This window comes from Bombina bombina, chromosome 4 (assembly GCF_027579735.1).
Source record: "Bombina bombina isolate aBomBom1 chromosome 4, aBomBom1.pri, whole genome shotgun sequence".
Lineage (NCBI taxonomy): Eukaryota > Metazoa > Chordata > Amphibia > Anura > Bombinatoridae > Bombina > Bombina bombina.
The window spans coordinates 840584328-840600884 of NC_069502.1; the positions used below are offsets into that span (position 1 = coordinate 840584328).

Below are 16557 nucleotides of genomic sequence, written 5' to 3' on the forward strand. Positions count from 1 at the left end.
ATAACAGAGAACCTATGAAATAGACCCCGTAGAAGGAGATCATTGAATTCAAATAGGCAATACTCTCCTCACATCCCTCTGACATTCACTGCACGCTGAGAGGAAAACCGGGCTCCAACCTGCTGCGGAGCGCATATCAACGTAGAATCTAGCACAAACTTACTTCACCACCTCCATAGGAGGCAAAGTTTGTAAAACTGATTTGTAGGTGTGGTGAGGGGTGTATTTGTAGGCATTTTGAGGTTTGGGAAACTTTGCCCCTCCTGGTAGGAATGTATATCCCATACGTCACTAGCTCATGGACTCTTGCTAATTACATGAAAGAAAAATGCCCTACCCTATTCTAAATTACAAAGTAATCAGCTCTTTTACCAGCCCTTAAAAGGGCTTTTTGCGGGGCATTGCCCCAAAGTAATCAGCTCTTTTACCTGTAAAAAACATTAAAACCCACCACCCACATACCCCTACTCTAACCCACCCAAACCCCCCTTAAAAAAACCTAACACTAAAACCCTGAAGATGACCCTACCTTCAGCCGTGTTCACCCAGCCGGGCCGAATTCTTCATCCAAGCAGAGCAAGAAGAGGTCCTCCATCCGGTAGAAGTCTTTATCCAAGCGGGGCAGAAGAGGTCCTCCATCCGGTAGAAGTCTTCATCCAAGTGGTGTCTTCTATCTTCATCCAACCGTGGCTCCATCTTGCAGACCTCCGACGCGGAACATCCTTCTGGCCCGACGACTACCCGATGAATGAAGGTTCCTTTAAGGGACATCATCCAAGATGGCGTCCCTCGAATTCTGATTGGCTGATAGGATTCTATCAGCCAATCGGAATTAAGGTAGGAAAAATCAGATTGGCTAATTCAATCAGCCAATCGGATTGAAGCTCAATCCGATTGGCTGATCCAATCAGCCAATCGGATTGACCTTGCATTCTATTGGCTGATCGGAACAGCCAATAGAATGCAAGGTCAATCCGATTGGCTGATTGGATCAGCTATCAGCCAATCGGAATTCGAGGGACGCCATCTTGGATGACGTCCCTTAAAGGAACCTTCATTCGTCGGGCCAGGAGGATGTTCCGCGTCGGAGGTCTGCAAGATGGAGCCGCGGTTGGATGAAGACTTCTACCGGATGGAGGACCTCTTCTTGCTCCGCTTGGATGAAGAATTCGGCCAGGCTGGGTGAACACGGCTCAAGGTAGGGTGATCTTCAGGAGGTTAGTGTTAGTTTTTTTAAGGGGGGTTTGGGTGGGTTAGAGTAGGGGTATGTGGGTGGTGGGTTTTAATGTTGGGGGGTATTGTTTTTTTTTTTTTACAGGTAAAAGAGCTGATTACTTTGTGGCAATGCCCCGCAAAAAAGCCCTTTTAAGGGCTGGTAAAAGAGCTGATTACTTTGTAATTTAGAATAGGGTAGGGCATTTTTTTATTTTGGGGGGCTTTATTATTTTATTAGGGGGCTTAGATTAGGTGTAATTAGTTTAAACTTCTTGTAATTCTTTTTTTATTTTCTATAATTTAGTGGGGGGGGGGTTTGTACTATAGTTTAGTTTATTTACTTGAATTTTAGGTAATTGTAGTTAATTTATTTAATTAATTTAATGATAGTGTAAATACACAAAAGCGTCTCCCTTTGCAGCTCGAGGCTTTTTAATGTTGGGGATAAGATAGTAGAATATGTAAAGTGACTCACCCGGCAGCGTTCAGGTTGTGCCGTGATCGTGGCCCCACTGTGCGGTTGCGGAGTAATCATCCGGTTTTTCCCAGCTGTACTGAGGATCCCATCTCCGCCGGCCTCCTGTGCACTAACCTCTTCAATGCAAATGCCGGGTGAGTATCAGCGTTGGCGTGTTTCTCGCTACCGACCGTAGCACACGTAGTCTTCCTGATGCGGTCTTCCCTGCTATGCGTAGAGACGTCACGTCACCAACATCCAATCCAACCACTGCTGCTCCGGTATACGCCAAGGCTCAAACTGGAAAAGGTAGATAGACGTAATTGTGGAAAAACCAGTGAGACCTCCAGGCGTTAAATCAAATTGACTTTATTGGAGAAAACAATAAAACAGCATAAAAGCTTGTTGCCCTTGCATAAGGGGTATACTGAACGGGTCCTAGTGTAGTGTTAGGTTTAATTGTAACTTAGGTTAGGATTTATTTTACAGGAAATTTTGTAAGTATTTTTGCTAGGTAGTTATTAAATAGTTAATAACTATTTAATAACTATTGTACCTGGTTAAAATAAATACAAAGTTGCCTGTAAAATAAAATTAAATCCTAAAATAGCTACAATATAACTATTAGTTATATTGTAGCTATCTTAGGGTTTATTTTATAGGTAAGTATTTAGTTTTAAATAGGAATAATTTAGTTACTAATAGTAATTTTTATTTAGATTTATTTAAATAATTTTTAAGTTAGGGGGGTGTTTGGGTTAGACTTAGGTTTAGGGGTTAATAAGTTTAATATAGGTGGCGGCGGTGTAGGGGGGGCAGGATAGGGGTTAATACGTTTAAGATAGGTGGCGGCGGTATAGGGGTGGCAGATTAGGGGTTAATAGGTATTATGTAGGTGGCGGCGGGTCCGGGAGCGGCAGTTTAGGGGTTAATATATTTATTATAGTTGTGGCGGGGTCCGGGAGCGACGGTTTAGGGGTTAGTAAGTTTATTTAGTTGCGGCGGGTCCGGGAGCGGCGGTTTAGGGGTTAATAAGTATAAAGTAGGTGGCAGCGGTGTAGGGGGGGCAGATTAGGGGTGTTTAGACTCTGAGTACATGTTAGGGTGTTAGGTGCAGACATCTCCCATAGGAATCAATGGGATATCGGGCAGCAGCGAACATGAGCTCTCGCTGCTGTCAGACTCCCATTGATACCTATGGGATCTGCCGCCTCCAGGGCGGCGGATTGAAAACCAGGTACGCTGGCCCAGAATAGTGGCGAGCGTACCTGGTAGGTATTTGATAACTACCAAAAGTAGTCAGATTGTGCTGAACTTGCGTTCGGAACATCTGTAGTGACCTAACCATCGATCTGTGTCGGACTGAGTCCGGCGGATCGTAGGTTACGTCACTAAATTCTTCTTTAACCGGGCTGTAGGGCTTGATAACTACAGCGAATCAGCCTCGCCACAAATACGCTGCGGAATTCCAGCGTATTTGCGGTTGACGGCTTGATAACTAGAGGCCCATGTATTATATTTTCTTTCTTTTTTAAAAAAAAAAAAATTTATAATCAAAATTAAGTCTTTACAATTTTATATATATAAAATGATTCATTGAAAAAATATATTTATAACAGTAAAGCGTTTTTTTTGGAAATCAATGTAATATATAAAATTCAAATTTTTATATTGTACAGATCAATGTATATTAGATAATATTAAATATATATTTTATTTATTTACACATTTGAATGTATTGTTTAAGAAATAGACACTTGCTTCAATTATAAGTTCTAAAAGCTTTTCAGTATGTCGGATTTCTTTGATCCAAAGCGCTGCGCTAAGACGGATACAATGAATACAATACATTGTATACTATGCATTGTATATTAAATTTAACGCATGTGCAAAGCAAGCCCTGAAGACCAAGATGCCCATATAATGACGTAGAGAGCGGGTGGATCCGCTCTCTTCTCGGATCATTAACAGACCAAGAAGTAATTGTGGGGGCGGAGCAAGCAACGATAATGCTCAGTAAGTAAAATCGAAATTTATAATCATACGTTTGAAAATAATAAAATTAAAAAAGTAGCGATTTAGGTGGTACAAACATGAGGAATAAGATTATAATTCAAAACATCAAAAAATTGTATCCTCTATCAGAATCACAAAAGTTTAATTTTGGCTTTACTGTCCCATTAACACTTGAATATATACGCAATAAAACACATATATAATATATTAAAATAAAGTATTTAATTCATAGTTATACATATTTAATACAAAACCAAGGTTTGTTATTGAAATAAATGTTCTAACAGTGCTTTAAAGGGATATGGTCTATGATCTGGTGCACAAAAGTGTATATGTATGTGTTTTTATTTATATGTGTATAATTATACAGATGTCTATGCGGAAAGGGACTCAGCAAGGTCACCCTATCTGACCTCCAGATGTTAGCGCATCTGAGTCTTTGGGGTCTAATTATTAACGGCCAAATGGCCCTTGATCCCCCTGTTTCCAAACGAGTGTTCAGGTTCGCCGGAAACAGCAGTTAAGAAGCAGCGGTCTTAAGACCGCTGCTCCTTAACTGTATCCGCATCCTCTGAGCGAAATACAGCAATCCGCCTGATCCTATATGATCGGATTCCAGATTGACACTCCCTGCTAGCGGCCGATTAGCCGCAAATCTGCAGGGGGTGGCATTGCTAGAACTAGAACTGCTTATGCAAAGCTGTATGCCGACAGTGTATGCTGTCCGCATTCAGCGATGTCTGGCGGACATGATTACGCTACAGCGTATCATGTCTGCTAGGCATTCATAAATTAGCCCCTTTGGCTCTAGCTGTAAATTGACATTTTACTTTAAACTTGCAATACAAGTACAAAAATAGGAGCACTATATATTTAAATTGAGCGGGGTTAGCACTCAGTAGTGCTTATATTTTTGTGCTTCATTTGTAATCTAGGCCTTAGTTATTTATACATAAGCTGCTCACTGACTTGTGTCTGCTGTGTAACCATCTGAGAAAATATAACTGTTATTTACTGGGGGAAAATGTCACCATCACAAAATATTCCCTTTACTTAACCCCTTAATTACAGATGTACCCTGAAGTCTGCGTTCGTTTTGGGTGTAACTAGTGCAACTTCGCTGGCGAAGCTGTGCTAGGACTGCATGCCTGAGGAAAGACCTGTGCTATATCCGGTGGATATTTAAGGGTAAAGTGTTAATTAGTGCTAATCACCTGTAGCCGTATTTATAGGAACTTCATCCTCCTCAGTCTTCACGTAATTACACACATACGGTTCGCCTCTGTACTTAACCGCTGAGCCATCTGAAGGCATCACATCCATACGGCCTGTACAATATGAATTTACATGCATATGTGTAAGTTATTTGTAGCACTTGTGGGATGTATCAGTTTATCTTTCATCATATATAAACTAGTCCTAAAGCCCGTGTACACGGGCCATTTTTTGCAATACAGTGGTCCCACCTCTTGCTCTCTCTCTATCCCCCCTCTCTTTTGCTCTCTCTTTCTCCCCTCTCTTTTACGCTCTCTCTCCCCCCTCTCTTTTGCTCTCTCTCTCCCCCCCTCTCTTTTGCTCTCTCTCTCCCCCCCTCTCTTTTGCTCTCTCTCTCCCCCCTCTCTTTTGCTCTCTCTCTCCCCCCCTCTCTTTTGCTTTCCCCCTCTCTTTTGCTCTCTCTCTTCCCCCTCTCTTTTGCTCTCTCTCTTCCCCCTCTCTTTTGCTCTCTCTCTCCCCCTCTTTTGTTGTCTCTCTCCCTCTCGTTTGCTCTCTCTCCTCTTGTTTGCTCTCTCTCTCCTCTCGTTTGCTCTCTCTCTCCTCTCGTTTGCCATCTCTCTCCCTCTCTTTTGCTCTCTCTCCCCCTCTTTTTTGCGCTCCTTCCCCCTCTCTTTTGCGCTCTCTCCCCCTCTCTTTAGCGCTCTCTCCCCCCTCTCTTTTGCGCTCTCTCCCCCCTCTTTTGCACTCTCTCCCCCTCTCTTTTGCACTCTCTCCCCCCTCTTTTTTGCACTCTCTCCCCCCTCTTTTTTGCACTCTCTCCCCCCTCTCTTTTGCGCTCTCTCCCCCCTCTCTTTTGCGCTCTCTCCCCCCTCTCTTTTGCGCTCTCTCCCCCCTCTCTTTTGCGCTCTCTCCCCCTCTCTTTTGCTGTCTCTCTCCCCCATTCTCTTTTACTGTCTCTCTCCCCCCTCTCTTTTGCTGCTCTCTCCCCCTCTCTTTTGCTGTCTCTCTCCCCCATTCTCTTTTACTGTCTCTCTCCCCCCTCTCTTTTGCTGCTCTCTCCCCCTCTCTTTTGCTGTCTCTCTCCCCCATTCTCTATTACTGTCTCTCTCCCCCATTCTCTTTTACTGTCTCTCTCCCACCTCTCTTTTACTGTCTCTCTCATCCTTCTCTGTTGCTGTCTCTCTCTCCCCTCTCTTTTGCTGTCTCTCTCCTCCCTCTCTTTTGCTGTCTCTCTCCCTCCTCTCTTTTGCTGTCTCTCTCCCCCCTGCCTTTTGCCGTCTCTCATCACCCTCCCTTTTGCCGTCTCTCTCCCCCCTCACTTTTTCTGTCTCTCTCCCTCCTCTCTTTTACTGTCTCTCTCCCCCCTCTCTTTTGCTGTCTCTCTCCCCCCTCTCTTTTGCTGTCTCTCCCCCCCCTCTCTTTTGCTGTCTCTCTCCCCCATTCTCTTTTACTGTCTCTCTCCCCCATTCTCTTCTACTGTCTCTCTCCCCCCTCTCTTTTACTGTCTCTCTCCCCCCTCTTTTGCTGTCTCACTCCCCCTCTCTTTTGCCGTCTCTCTCCCCCCTCTCTTTTGCTGTCTCTCTCCCTCTCTTTTGCTGTCTCTCTCCCCCCTCTCTTTTGTTGTCTCTCTCCACCCTCCCTTTTGCTGTCTCTCTACACCCTCCCTTTTTCAGTCTCTCTCCCTCCTCTCTTTTGCTCTCTCTCTCCCTCCTCTCTTTTGCTGTCTCTCTCCCCCTTTCTTTTGCTGTCTCTCTGCCCCCTCTCTTTTGCTGTCTCTCTGCCCCATTCTCTTTTACTGTCTCTCTCCCCCATTCTCTTTTACTGTCTCTCTCCCCCTCTCTTTTACTGTCTCTCTCCCCCCTCTCTTTTGCTGTCTCTCTCCCCCCTCTCTTTTGCTGTCTCTCTCCCCCCTCTCTTTTGCTCTCTCTCCACCTCTCTCTTTTGCTGTCTCTCTCTCCCTTTCTCTATCCCCCCCTTCTGCTCTCTCTATCCCCCCTCTTTAGAGCTCTCTGTCTCTCTGCATCTGGCCCCACCCGCGTCCCGCCCCCGCCCCGTCCACATCACACCCGGCCACGCCCATGTCGCACCCGCCTGGCCAAACCCACATCACACCCGTCCAGCCACGCCCACTCCGCCACACGACACCAGGTCAGTTGGAAGGCCAGGTGTGTTTGTCCTTGCGCGCAGTCTCTACTGCGCATGACAGCTTCGGACAAACACACTTGGCCTTTTATTATATAGGATGCAAATCATGTGATGATCCAAAAATTACTATGTGCAAAAAATATTATGTTTTAGTAGATTATCACACTCACGTACGTCACACACAATACATGTGTACACTCACCTGTAACTCGCATACCTCACCCACAATACATGTGCACATTCACCTGTAATCCACATACCTCACCCACAATACATGTGCACACTCATCTGTAATCCACATACCTAACACACAATACATGTGCACACTCACCTGTAATCCACATACCTAACACACAATACATGTGCACACTCACCTGTAATCCACATACCTAACACACAATATATGTGCACACTCACCTTTAACTAATAAACCTCACACACAATATATGTACACACTCACCTGTAACTCACAAACCTCACACACAATATACGTGCACACTCACCTGTATCCCACATACCTCAAACACAATATATGTGCACACTCACCTATAACCTACATACCTCACACACAATATATGTGCACACTCACCTGTACCTCACATACCATACACACAATATATGTGCACACTCACCTGTAACTCACATACCATACACACAATATATGTGCACACTCACCTATAACCTACATACCTCACACACAATATATGTGCACACTCAAGTGTAACTCACATACATACACACAATATATGTGCACACTCACCTGTACCTCACATACCATACACACAATATATGTGCACACTCACCTGTACCTCACATACCATACACACAATATATGTGCACACTCACCTGTAACTCACATACTTCACACACAATATATGTGCACACTCACCTGTAACTCACATACTTCACATACAATATATGTGCACACTCACCTGTAACTCACATACTTCTAACACAATATATGTGCACACTCACCTGTAACTCACATACTTCACACACAATATAAGTGCACACTCACCTGTAACTCGCATACTTCACACACACACAATATATGTGCTCACTCACCTGTAACCCACAACATAAATGTACAACCACCTTGTGTACACACACCTGTATCCCACACACACACCACCCATGCTACCTTCATCCCTCAGACACATGCACACTCACCTGTAAACCTGTGTCTCGGGGACACAATACACATGCGCACTCACCTGTAACCTGTTTCTCACGTACCGCACACACACAAAATATGTGCACACTCACCAGTAACCCACGTACCTCACACACACAATATATGTGCACACTCTCCTGTAACTCACATACCATACACACAATATATGTGCACACTCACCTGTAACACACATACCATACACACAATATATGTGCACACTCACCTGTAATTCACATACTTCACACACAATATATGTGCACACTCACCTGTAACTCACATACTTCACACACAATATATGTGCACACTCACCTGTAACTCACATACCTCACCCACAATACATGTGCACATTCACCTGTAATCCACATACCTCACCCACAATACATGTGCACACTCATCTGTAATCCACATACCTAACACACAATACATGTGCACACTCACCTGTAATCCACATACCTAACACACAATACATGTGCACACTCACCTGTAATCCACATACCTAACACACAATATATGTGCACACTCACCTTTAACTAATAAACCTCACACACAATATATGTACACACTCACCTGTAACTCACAAACCTCAAACACAATATATGTGCACACTCACCTATAACCTACATACCTCACACACAATATATGTGCACACTCACCTGTACCTCACATACCATACACACAATATATGTGCACACTCACCTGTAACTCACATACCATACACACAATATATGTGCACACTCACCTATAACCTACATACCTCACACACAATATATGTGCACACTCACCTGTACCTCACATACCATACACACAATATATGTGCACACTCACCTGTAACTCACATACCATACACACAATATATGTGAACACTCACCTATAACCTACATACCTCACACACAATATATGTGCACACTCACCTGTACCTCACACACCATACACACAATATATGTGCACACTCACCTGTAACTCACATACTTCACACACAATATATGTGCACACTCACCTGTAACTCACACACTTCACACACAATATATGTGCACAATCACCTGTAACTCACACACTTCACACACAATATATGTGCACACTCACCTGTAACTCACATACTTCACACACAATATATGTGCACACTTACCTGTAACTCACATACTTCACACACACACACAATATATGTGCTCACTCACCTGTAATCCACAACATAAATGTACAACCACCTCATGTACACTCACCTGTATCCCACACACACACACCACCCATGCTACCTTCATCCCTCAGACACATACCCACTCACCTGTAGCCTGTGTCCCTGAGACACAACACACATGCACACTCATCTGTAATACTCATGCACACTCACCTGTAACCCATATACCTCAGACACAACACAAGTGCACACCTACCTGGGCTGATGCTGTCACTGGTTTCATCATGTGGTGCTTCCAGCTGATGCCTCACACACAGATCTTCTGTTATCTCAGCTTTAACTATATCAGCGTTATCTTCATCTGTACAAATAAAGCAGATTCAGTGTTTATATCACATGATCTAGTTTTTTTTATAACTTTACCATAAAACAGTTTGTTTATTTCCCAGACAGACAATAACAACAGCAAATACACACTTTTTTTTTACTGTGAGCCTTTATGATCCAGTATAAAACTACCAAAAAAGTGATTTTCCAGCCTCCAGTAAAATTTAAAAGACCTTTATTGTCTCCTTGCAGGGTCCATCATACAAACAACGTTTCAAACCACAACTTGGTTCTTAATCATGTCTGATAAACACTAAGCCCCCGAAGATCTCCCTACCTTGAGTCGTCTTCACCCAGCCGAGCCAAATTCTTCATCCAAGCGGGGCAGAAGAGGTCTTCCATCCGATTGAAGTCTTCATCCAAGCGGGATCTTCTATCGTCATCCATCCGGAGCGGAGCGGCAGGATCCTGAAGACCTCCGACGCGGAACATCCATCCTGGCCGACGACTGAACGACGAATGACGGTTCCTTTAAATGACGTCAAATGATCCAATCAGCCAATCGGATTGAACTTGATTCTGATTGGCTGATTCCATCAGCCAATCAGAATATTCCTACCTTAATTCCGATTGGCTGATAGAATCCTATCAGCCAATCGGAATTCGAGGGACGCCATCTTGGATGACGTCATTTAAAGGAACCGTCATTCGTCGTTCAGTCGTCGGCCAGGATGGATGTTCCGCGTCGGAGGTCTTCAGGATCCTGCCGCTCCGCTCCGGATGGATGACGATAGAAGATCCCGCTTGGATGAAGACTTCAATCGGATGGAAGACCTCTTCTGCCCCGCTTGGATGAAGACTTCTACCGGATGGAGGACCTCTTCTTGCTCCGCTTGGATGAAGAATTTGGCTCGGCTGGGTGAAGACGACTCAAGGTAGGGAGATCTTCAGGGGCTTAGTGTTAGGTTTATTTAAAGGGGGTTTGGGTTAGATTAGGGGTATGTGGGTGGTGGGTTGTAATGTTGGGGGGGGTATTGTATGTTTTTTTTTACAGGCAAAAGAGCTGAACTTCTTGGGGCATGCCCCGCAAAGGGCCCTGTTCAGGGCTGGTAAGGTAAAAGAGCTTTGAACTTTAGTAATCTAGAATAGGGTAGGGCATTTTTTTATTTTGGGGGTCTTTGTTATTTTATTAGGGGGCTTAGAGTAGGTGTAATTAGTTTAAAATTGTTGTAATATTTTTCTTATGTTTGTAAATATTTTTTTATTTTTTGTAACTTAGTTCTTTTTTATTTTTTGTACTTTAGTTAGTTTATTTCATTGTAGTTATTTGTAGGTATTGTATTTAATTAATTTATTGATAGTGTAGTGTTAGGTTTAATTGTAGGTATTTTATTTCATTAATTTATTGATAGTGTAGTGTTAGGTTTAATTGTAACTTAGGTTAGGATTTATTTTACAGGTAAATTTGTAATTATTTTAACTATTTTAGCTATTAAATAGTTCTTAACTATTTAATAGCTATTGTACCTGGTTAAAATAAATACAAAGTTACCTGTAAAATAAATATTAATCCTAAAATAGCTATAATATAATTATAATTTATGTTGTAGCTATATTAGGATTTATTTTACAGGTAAGTATTTAGCTTTAAATAGGAATCATTTATTTAATAAGAGTTAATTAATTTCGTTAGATTAAAATTATATTTAATTTAGGGGGGTGTTAGTGTTAGGGTTAGACTTAGCTTTAGGGGTTAATACATTTATTAGAATAGCGGTGAGCTCCAGTCGGCAGATTAGGGGTTAATAATTGAAGTTAGGTGTCGGCGATGTTAGGGAGGGCAGATTAGGGGTTAATACTATTTATGATAGGGTTAGTGAGGCGGATTAGGGGTTAATAACTTTATAATAATAGCGGTGAGATCCGGTCGGCAGATTAGGGGTTAATAAGTGTAGGCAGGTGGAGGCGACGTTGTGGGGGGCAGATTAGGGGTACATAGGGATAATGTAAGTAGCGGCGGTTTACGGAGCGGCAGATTAGGGGTTAATAATAATATGCAGGGGTCAGCGATAGCGGGGGCGGCAGATTAGGGGTTAATAAGTGTAAGGTTAGGGGTGTTTAGACTCGGGGTACATGTTAGAGTGTTAGGTGCAGACGTAGGAAGTGTTTCCCCATAGCAAACAATGGGACTGCGTTAGGAGCTGAACGCGGCTTTTTTGCAGGTGTTAGGTTTTTTTTCAGCTCAAACAGCCCCATTGTTTCCTATGGGGGAATCGTGCACAAGCACGTTTTTTGAGGCTGGCCGCGTCCGTAAGCAACTCTGGTATCGAGAGTTGCATTTGCGTTAAATATGCTCTACGCTCCTTTTTTGGAGCCTAACGCTGACATTATATGGACTCTCAATACCAGAGTTATTTTAAAGGTGCGGCCAGAAAAAAGCCGGCGTTAGCTACGCGGGTCGTTACCGACAAAACTCTAAATCTAGCCGTTAGAAAACAACCTATGAAAAAAAGCCAAAACAAAGTTATATGTTTGTGTAACTTATTGGGTTAGAAGCAAATTGTTAGAAAAATGCAGATACGCAGCTTATTAGGTTATAAGTGAATTGCTGGAAAATACAGAAGTAATATATCTGCAGTTTCAGAGAAGAGTTCAGTAAAAGAAAAGGAACAGTTTGGTTAAACATATAAAATAATGAAAATAGAATAAGCAGCTCATAACAGTATGCTCTCATTACAAACACTGCTGCCTCATATAGAGCATGATGCTGTATCTACCTCAGTATGCTCTCATTACAATCAATCACTGCTGCCTCATATAGAGCATGATCCTGTACCTACCTCAGTATGCTCTCATTACAAACACTGCTGCCTCATATAGAGCATGATCCTGTACCTACCTCAGTATGCTCTCATTACAAACACTGCTGCCTCATATAGAGCATGATGCTGTATCTACCTCAGTATGCTCTCATTACAATCAATCACTGCTGCCTCATATAGAGCATGATCCTGTACCTACCTCAGTATGCTCTCATTACAAACACTGCTGCCTCATATAGAGCATGATCCTGTACCTACCTCAGTATGCTCTCATTACAATCACTGCTGCCTCATATAGAGCATGATCCTGTACTTACCTCAGTATGCTCTCATTACAATCACTGCTGCCTCATATAGAGCATGATCCTGTACCTACCTCAGTATGCTCTCATTACAATCACTGCTGCCTCATATAGAGCATGCGTCTGTACCTACCTCAGTATGCTCTCATTACAATCACTGCTGCCTCATATAGAGCATGCGCCTGTACCTACCTCAGTATGCTCTCATTACAATCACTGCTGCCTCATATAGAGCATGCACCTGTACCTACCTCAGTATGCTCTCATTACAAACACTGCTGCCTCATATAGAGCATGCGCCTGTACCTACCTCAGTATGCTCTCATTACAAACACTGCTGCCTCATATAGAGCATGATCCTGTACCTACCTCAGTATGCTCTCATTACAAACACTACTGCCTCACATAGAGCATGATCCTGTACCTACCTCAGTACGCTCTCATTACAAACACACATGCCTCATATAGAGCATGATCCTGTACCTACCTCAGTACGCTCTCATTACAAACACTGCTGCCTCATATAGAGCATGATCCTGTACCTACCTCAGTATGCTCTCATTACAAACACTGCTGCCTTATATAGAGCATGCGCCTGTTCTACCTCAGTATGCTCTCATGACAAGCACTGCTGCCTCATATAGAGCATGCACCTGTACCTACCTCAGTATGTTCTCATTACAAACACTGCTGCCTCATATAGAGCATGATCCTGTACCTACCTCAGTATACTCTCATTACAAACACTGCTGCCTCATATAGAGCACGCTCCTGTTCTACCTCAGTATGCTCTCATGACAAGCACTACTGCCATGTATAGAGTGTGCTCCTGAGCCTTGTCTCATGACAAACACTGCTGCAATATATAGAGCACGCTGCTGTGCCTACTTCATTATGAACTCATGACAAACACTGCTGTCATATATAGAGAGCGCTCCTGAGCCTTCCTCAGTATGACTCATGACAAACACTTCTCCCATATATTGACAGTGCTCCTGTGCCTACCTCTGTATGCTCTCATAATAAACACTGCTGCTATATATAGTGTGCACTTCTGAGCCTACCTCAGTATGCTCTCATGATAAGCACTGCTGCCATATATAGAGAGCGCTCCTGAGCCTTCCTCAGTATGATCTCATGACAAACACTGCTGCAACATATAGAGCATGCTGCTGTGCCTACTTCATTATGAACTTGTGACAAACACTGCTGTCATATATATAGAGCGCTCCTGAGCCTTCCTCAGTATGATCTCATGACAAACACTTCTCCCATATATACAGCACACTCCTTTGCCTACCTCTATATGGTCTCACAACAAGCACTGCTGCCATATATAGAGCACACTCCTGTTCTACCTCAGTATGCTTTCATGACAAGCACTACTGCCATGTATAGAGTGCGCTCCTGAGCCTTGTCTCATGACAAACACTGCTGCAATATATAGAGCACGCTGCTGTGCCTACTTCAGTATGATCACATGACAAACACTGCTGTCATATATAGAGGAGCGTTCTTGAGCTTTCCTCAGTATGTTCTCATTACCAACATTGCAGCCATATATAGAGAGTGCTCCAGAATATATCTCAGTATGATCTCTTGACAAACACTGCAGCCATATATAGAGTACGCTGCTGTGCCTACTTCAGTATGCTCTCATGACCAACACTGCAGCCATATATAGAGAGCGCTCCTGAGCCTTCCTCAGTATGATCTCAGGACAAACACTGCTGTCAAATATAGAGCATGCTCCTGCACCTACCTCAGTATGCTCTCATGACAAGCACTGCCGCACATATAGAGCATGCTCTTGAATTTACCTTGAATCTACTGCTGCTATATATAAAGCCTGTTTATTTATAAAGCCTGTTTGTGAGCCTACTTCACTATACTCAGATGACAAGCAGTGCTGCCATTTATAGAGTACGCTTGTGAGCCTACTTCAGTATACTCTGATGACAAGCACTGCTGCCATTTATAGAGCACGCTTGTGAGTCTACGTCAGTATACTCTGATGACAAGCACTGCTGCCATTTATAGAGCACGCTTGTGAGTCTACGTCAGTATACTCTGATGACAAGCACTGCTGCCATTTATAGAGCACGCTTGTGAGTCTACGTCAGTATACTCTGATGACAAGCACTGCTGCCATTTATAGAGCACGCTTGTGAGTCTATGTCAGTATACTCTGATGACAAGCACTGCTGCCATTTATAGAACACGCTTGTGAGTCTACGTCAGTATATTCTGATGACAAGCACTGCTGTCATGTATAGATTGCAATAGGTCAAGAAGAACAGGAAACACGATTTCAGTCAAAAGCTGGATAGCTCTAGTTAGTAGACGGTCAGACAACTCCTGCCGTGTTTTGCGCATGCACTTCATGTGCGAAATGTGTCAGGTGTTGTCGGACTGTCTATCAACTATTGTTTGTAACTTCCAAATAAACTGAGCTATCCAGTTTTTAACTGAAATCGTGTTTGCTGTTCTTCTTGACCTACTACAAGTTTATACGGTTGCGAACTCCACTTGTTTACACTTTTTCAAGTCTCAAGCCCTGTCCCTTCCTGATTGATGTTGCTAGCCATTACCGTTTTTGCTTATCCCCGCATCTAGATGCTATCGTAGGCATAGAGACGCACTGTAACGTCACTTCTGGGAGCCAAGGAGCGTGGAGACACGCCCACCCTGACAGAGGGAGCCTGGACCTGCAGCCGTGACTGGAGGGCTTCATCGCCAGACCAGGATCGCCTACAGAGGTTGCCAATTAGAAGCAGGTCATATCAGATGACGAAGGAGTGTTGCATGTGACTGGCTTAACTAAGTATACCTTAATGTGCCATACTGGCATTCTAGGCACCGGCTTGGGGGTACCAAGACAAGCACTTTGCTCCTTTTTGGGACAAGACCTTACTATTCACAGCTATCTGCACAATATACTACAGGCACTGGCCTGTTTACTTGGACTTATCCAGTGATTGCAGTTACGGCTGCCCTTGAGTGGTCTAAAGATTTACATTTACCGCTTGTAAGGAAAGTGGTTGAGGTAATTGCTCATGTAACACCTGCTTTAACTTGTGTGACTTTGCCTTTAAGAGAGTGTGCCTTTAACAGAGTTAAAGTACATTATTAATTTCAAGTAGATGACACTGTATTTCACTGAGTCATGCTACAGTGGTAAACAGCCAATGGACATTAATGATAAAAAGTCAAAACCCAGACAGAACGAGGGTGTAACTTTGGCAAGGGAGGCCACTCACTGACACTAAAAGAACATATTGATAACATATGAGCTGAGGGGTTAACACTAGCTATATATTAAAGGATTAATTATTATTAATTGCAGTGTGCTAAGTAATAAAGCCATTATGGTATTTTAGCTACTATTATAAATCTATGAAAATATTGTTAAAACTATCATTGATGTGGGGGCGGAGCTAGCCGCCGAAGCGATAGGACGCAGCTTACAGGAGCTCCAGCTTTATTGTACCTAATTTGGGGTCATTTTAAGGCTTTTTTGCTGTTTTGACATATGACTTCCACTACCTTAGGTAGGGGTTCATCGTAACAAGTCCGAGTGTTATCGGCATGTCTACACAACTCATCAAGGTGCTTTACTTGAGCCACATGGCTGCTGAGAGTGGACATCATAGCTGAAGCGACCTAGAGTTTAAACTGCCATACAGTATATTCCAGGTGACCGGGCTAACGAGTGAGATTAGCATTGCTAAACTTGCGACTTCATGTTG

The 16557-nt window shown here is 43.2% G+C and overlaps 1 protein-coding gene across 2 annotated transcripts in view; it reads right to left on the bottom strand.

Moving 5' to 3' along the window:
- Positions 1-16557, bottom strand: part of LOC128657224 (gastrula zinc finger protein XlCGF57.1-like) — a 129755-nt gene that overhangs the window by 61732 nt on the left and 51466 nt on the right. For both annotated transcript variants that reach the window (XM_053711489.1, XM_053711488.1), the window contains exons 3-4: positions 9614-9718; positions 4903-5016 (exon numbers count right to left, since the gene is read on the bottom strand). In XM_053711489.1, coding sequence (XP_053567464.1) covers positions 4903-5016; positions 9614-9718 — 219 coding nt within the window. The remainder of the gene's footprint in view (positions 1-4902; positions 5017-9613; positions 9719-16557) is intronic.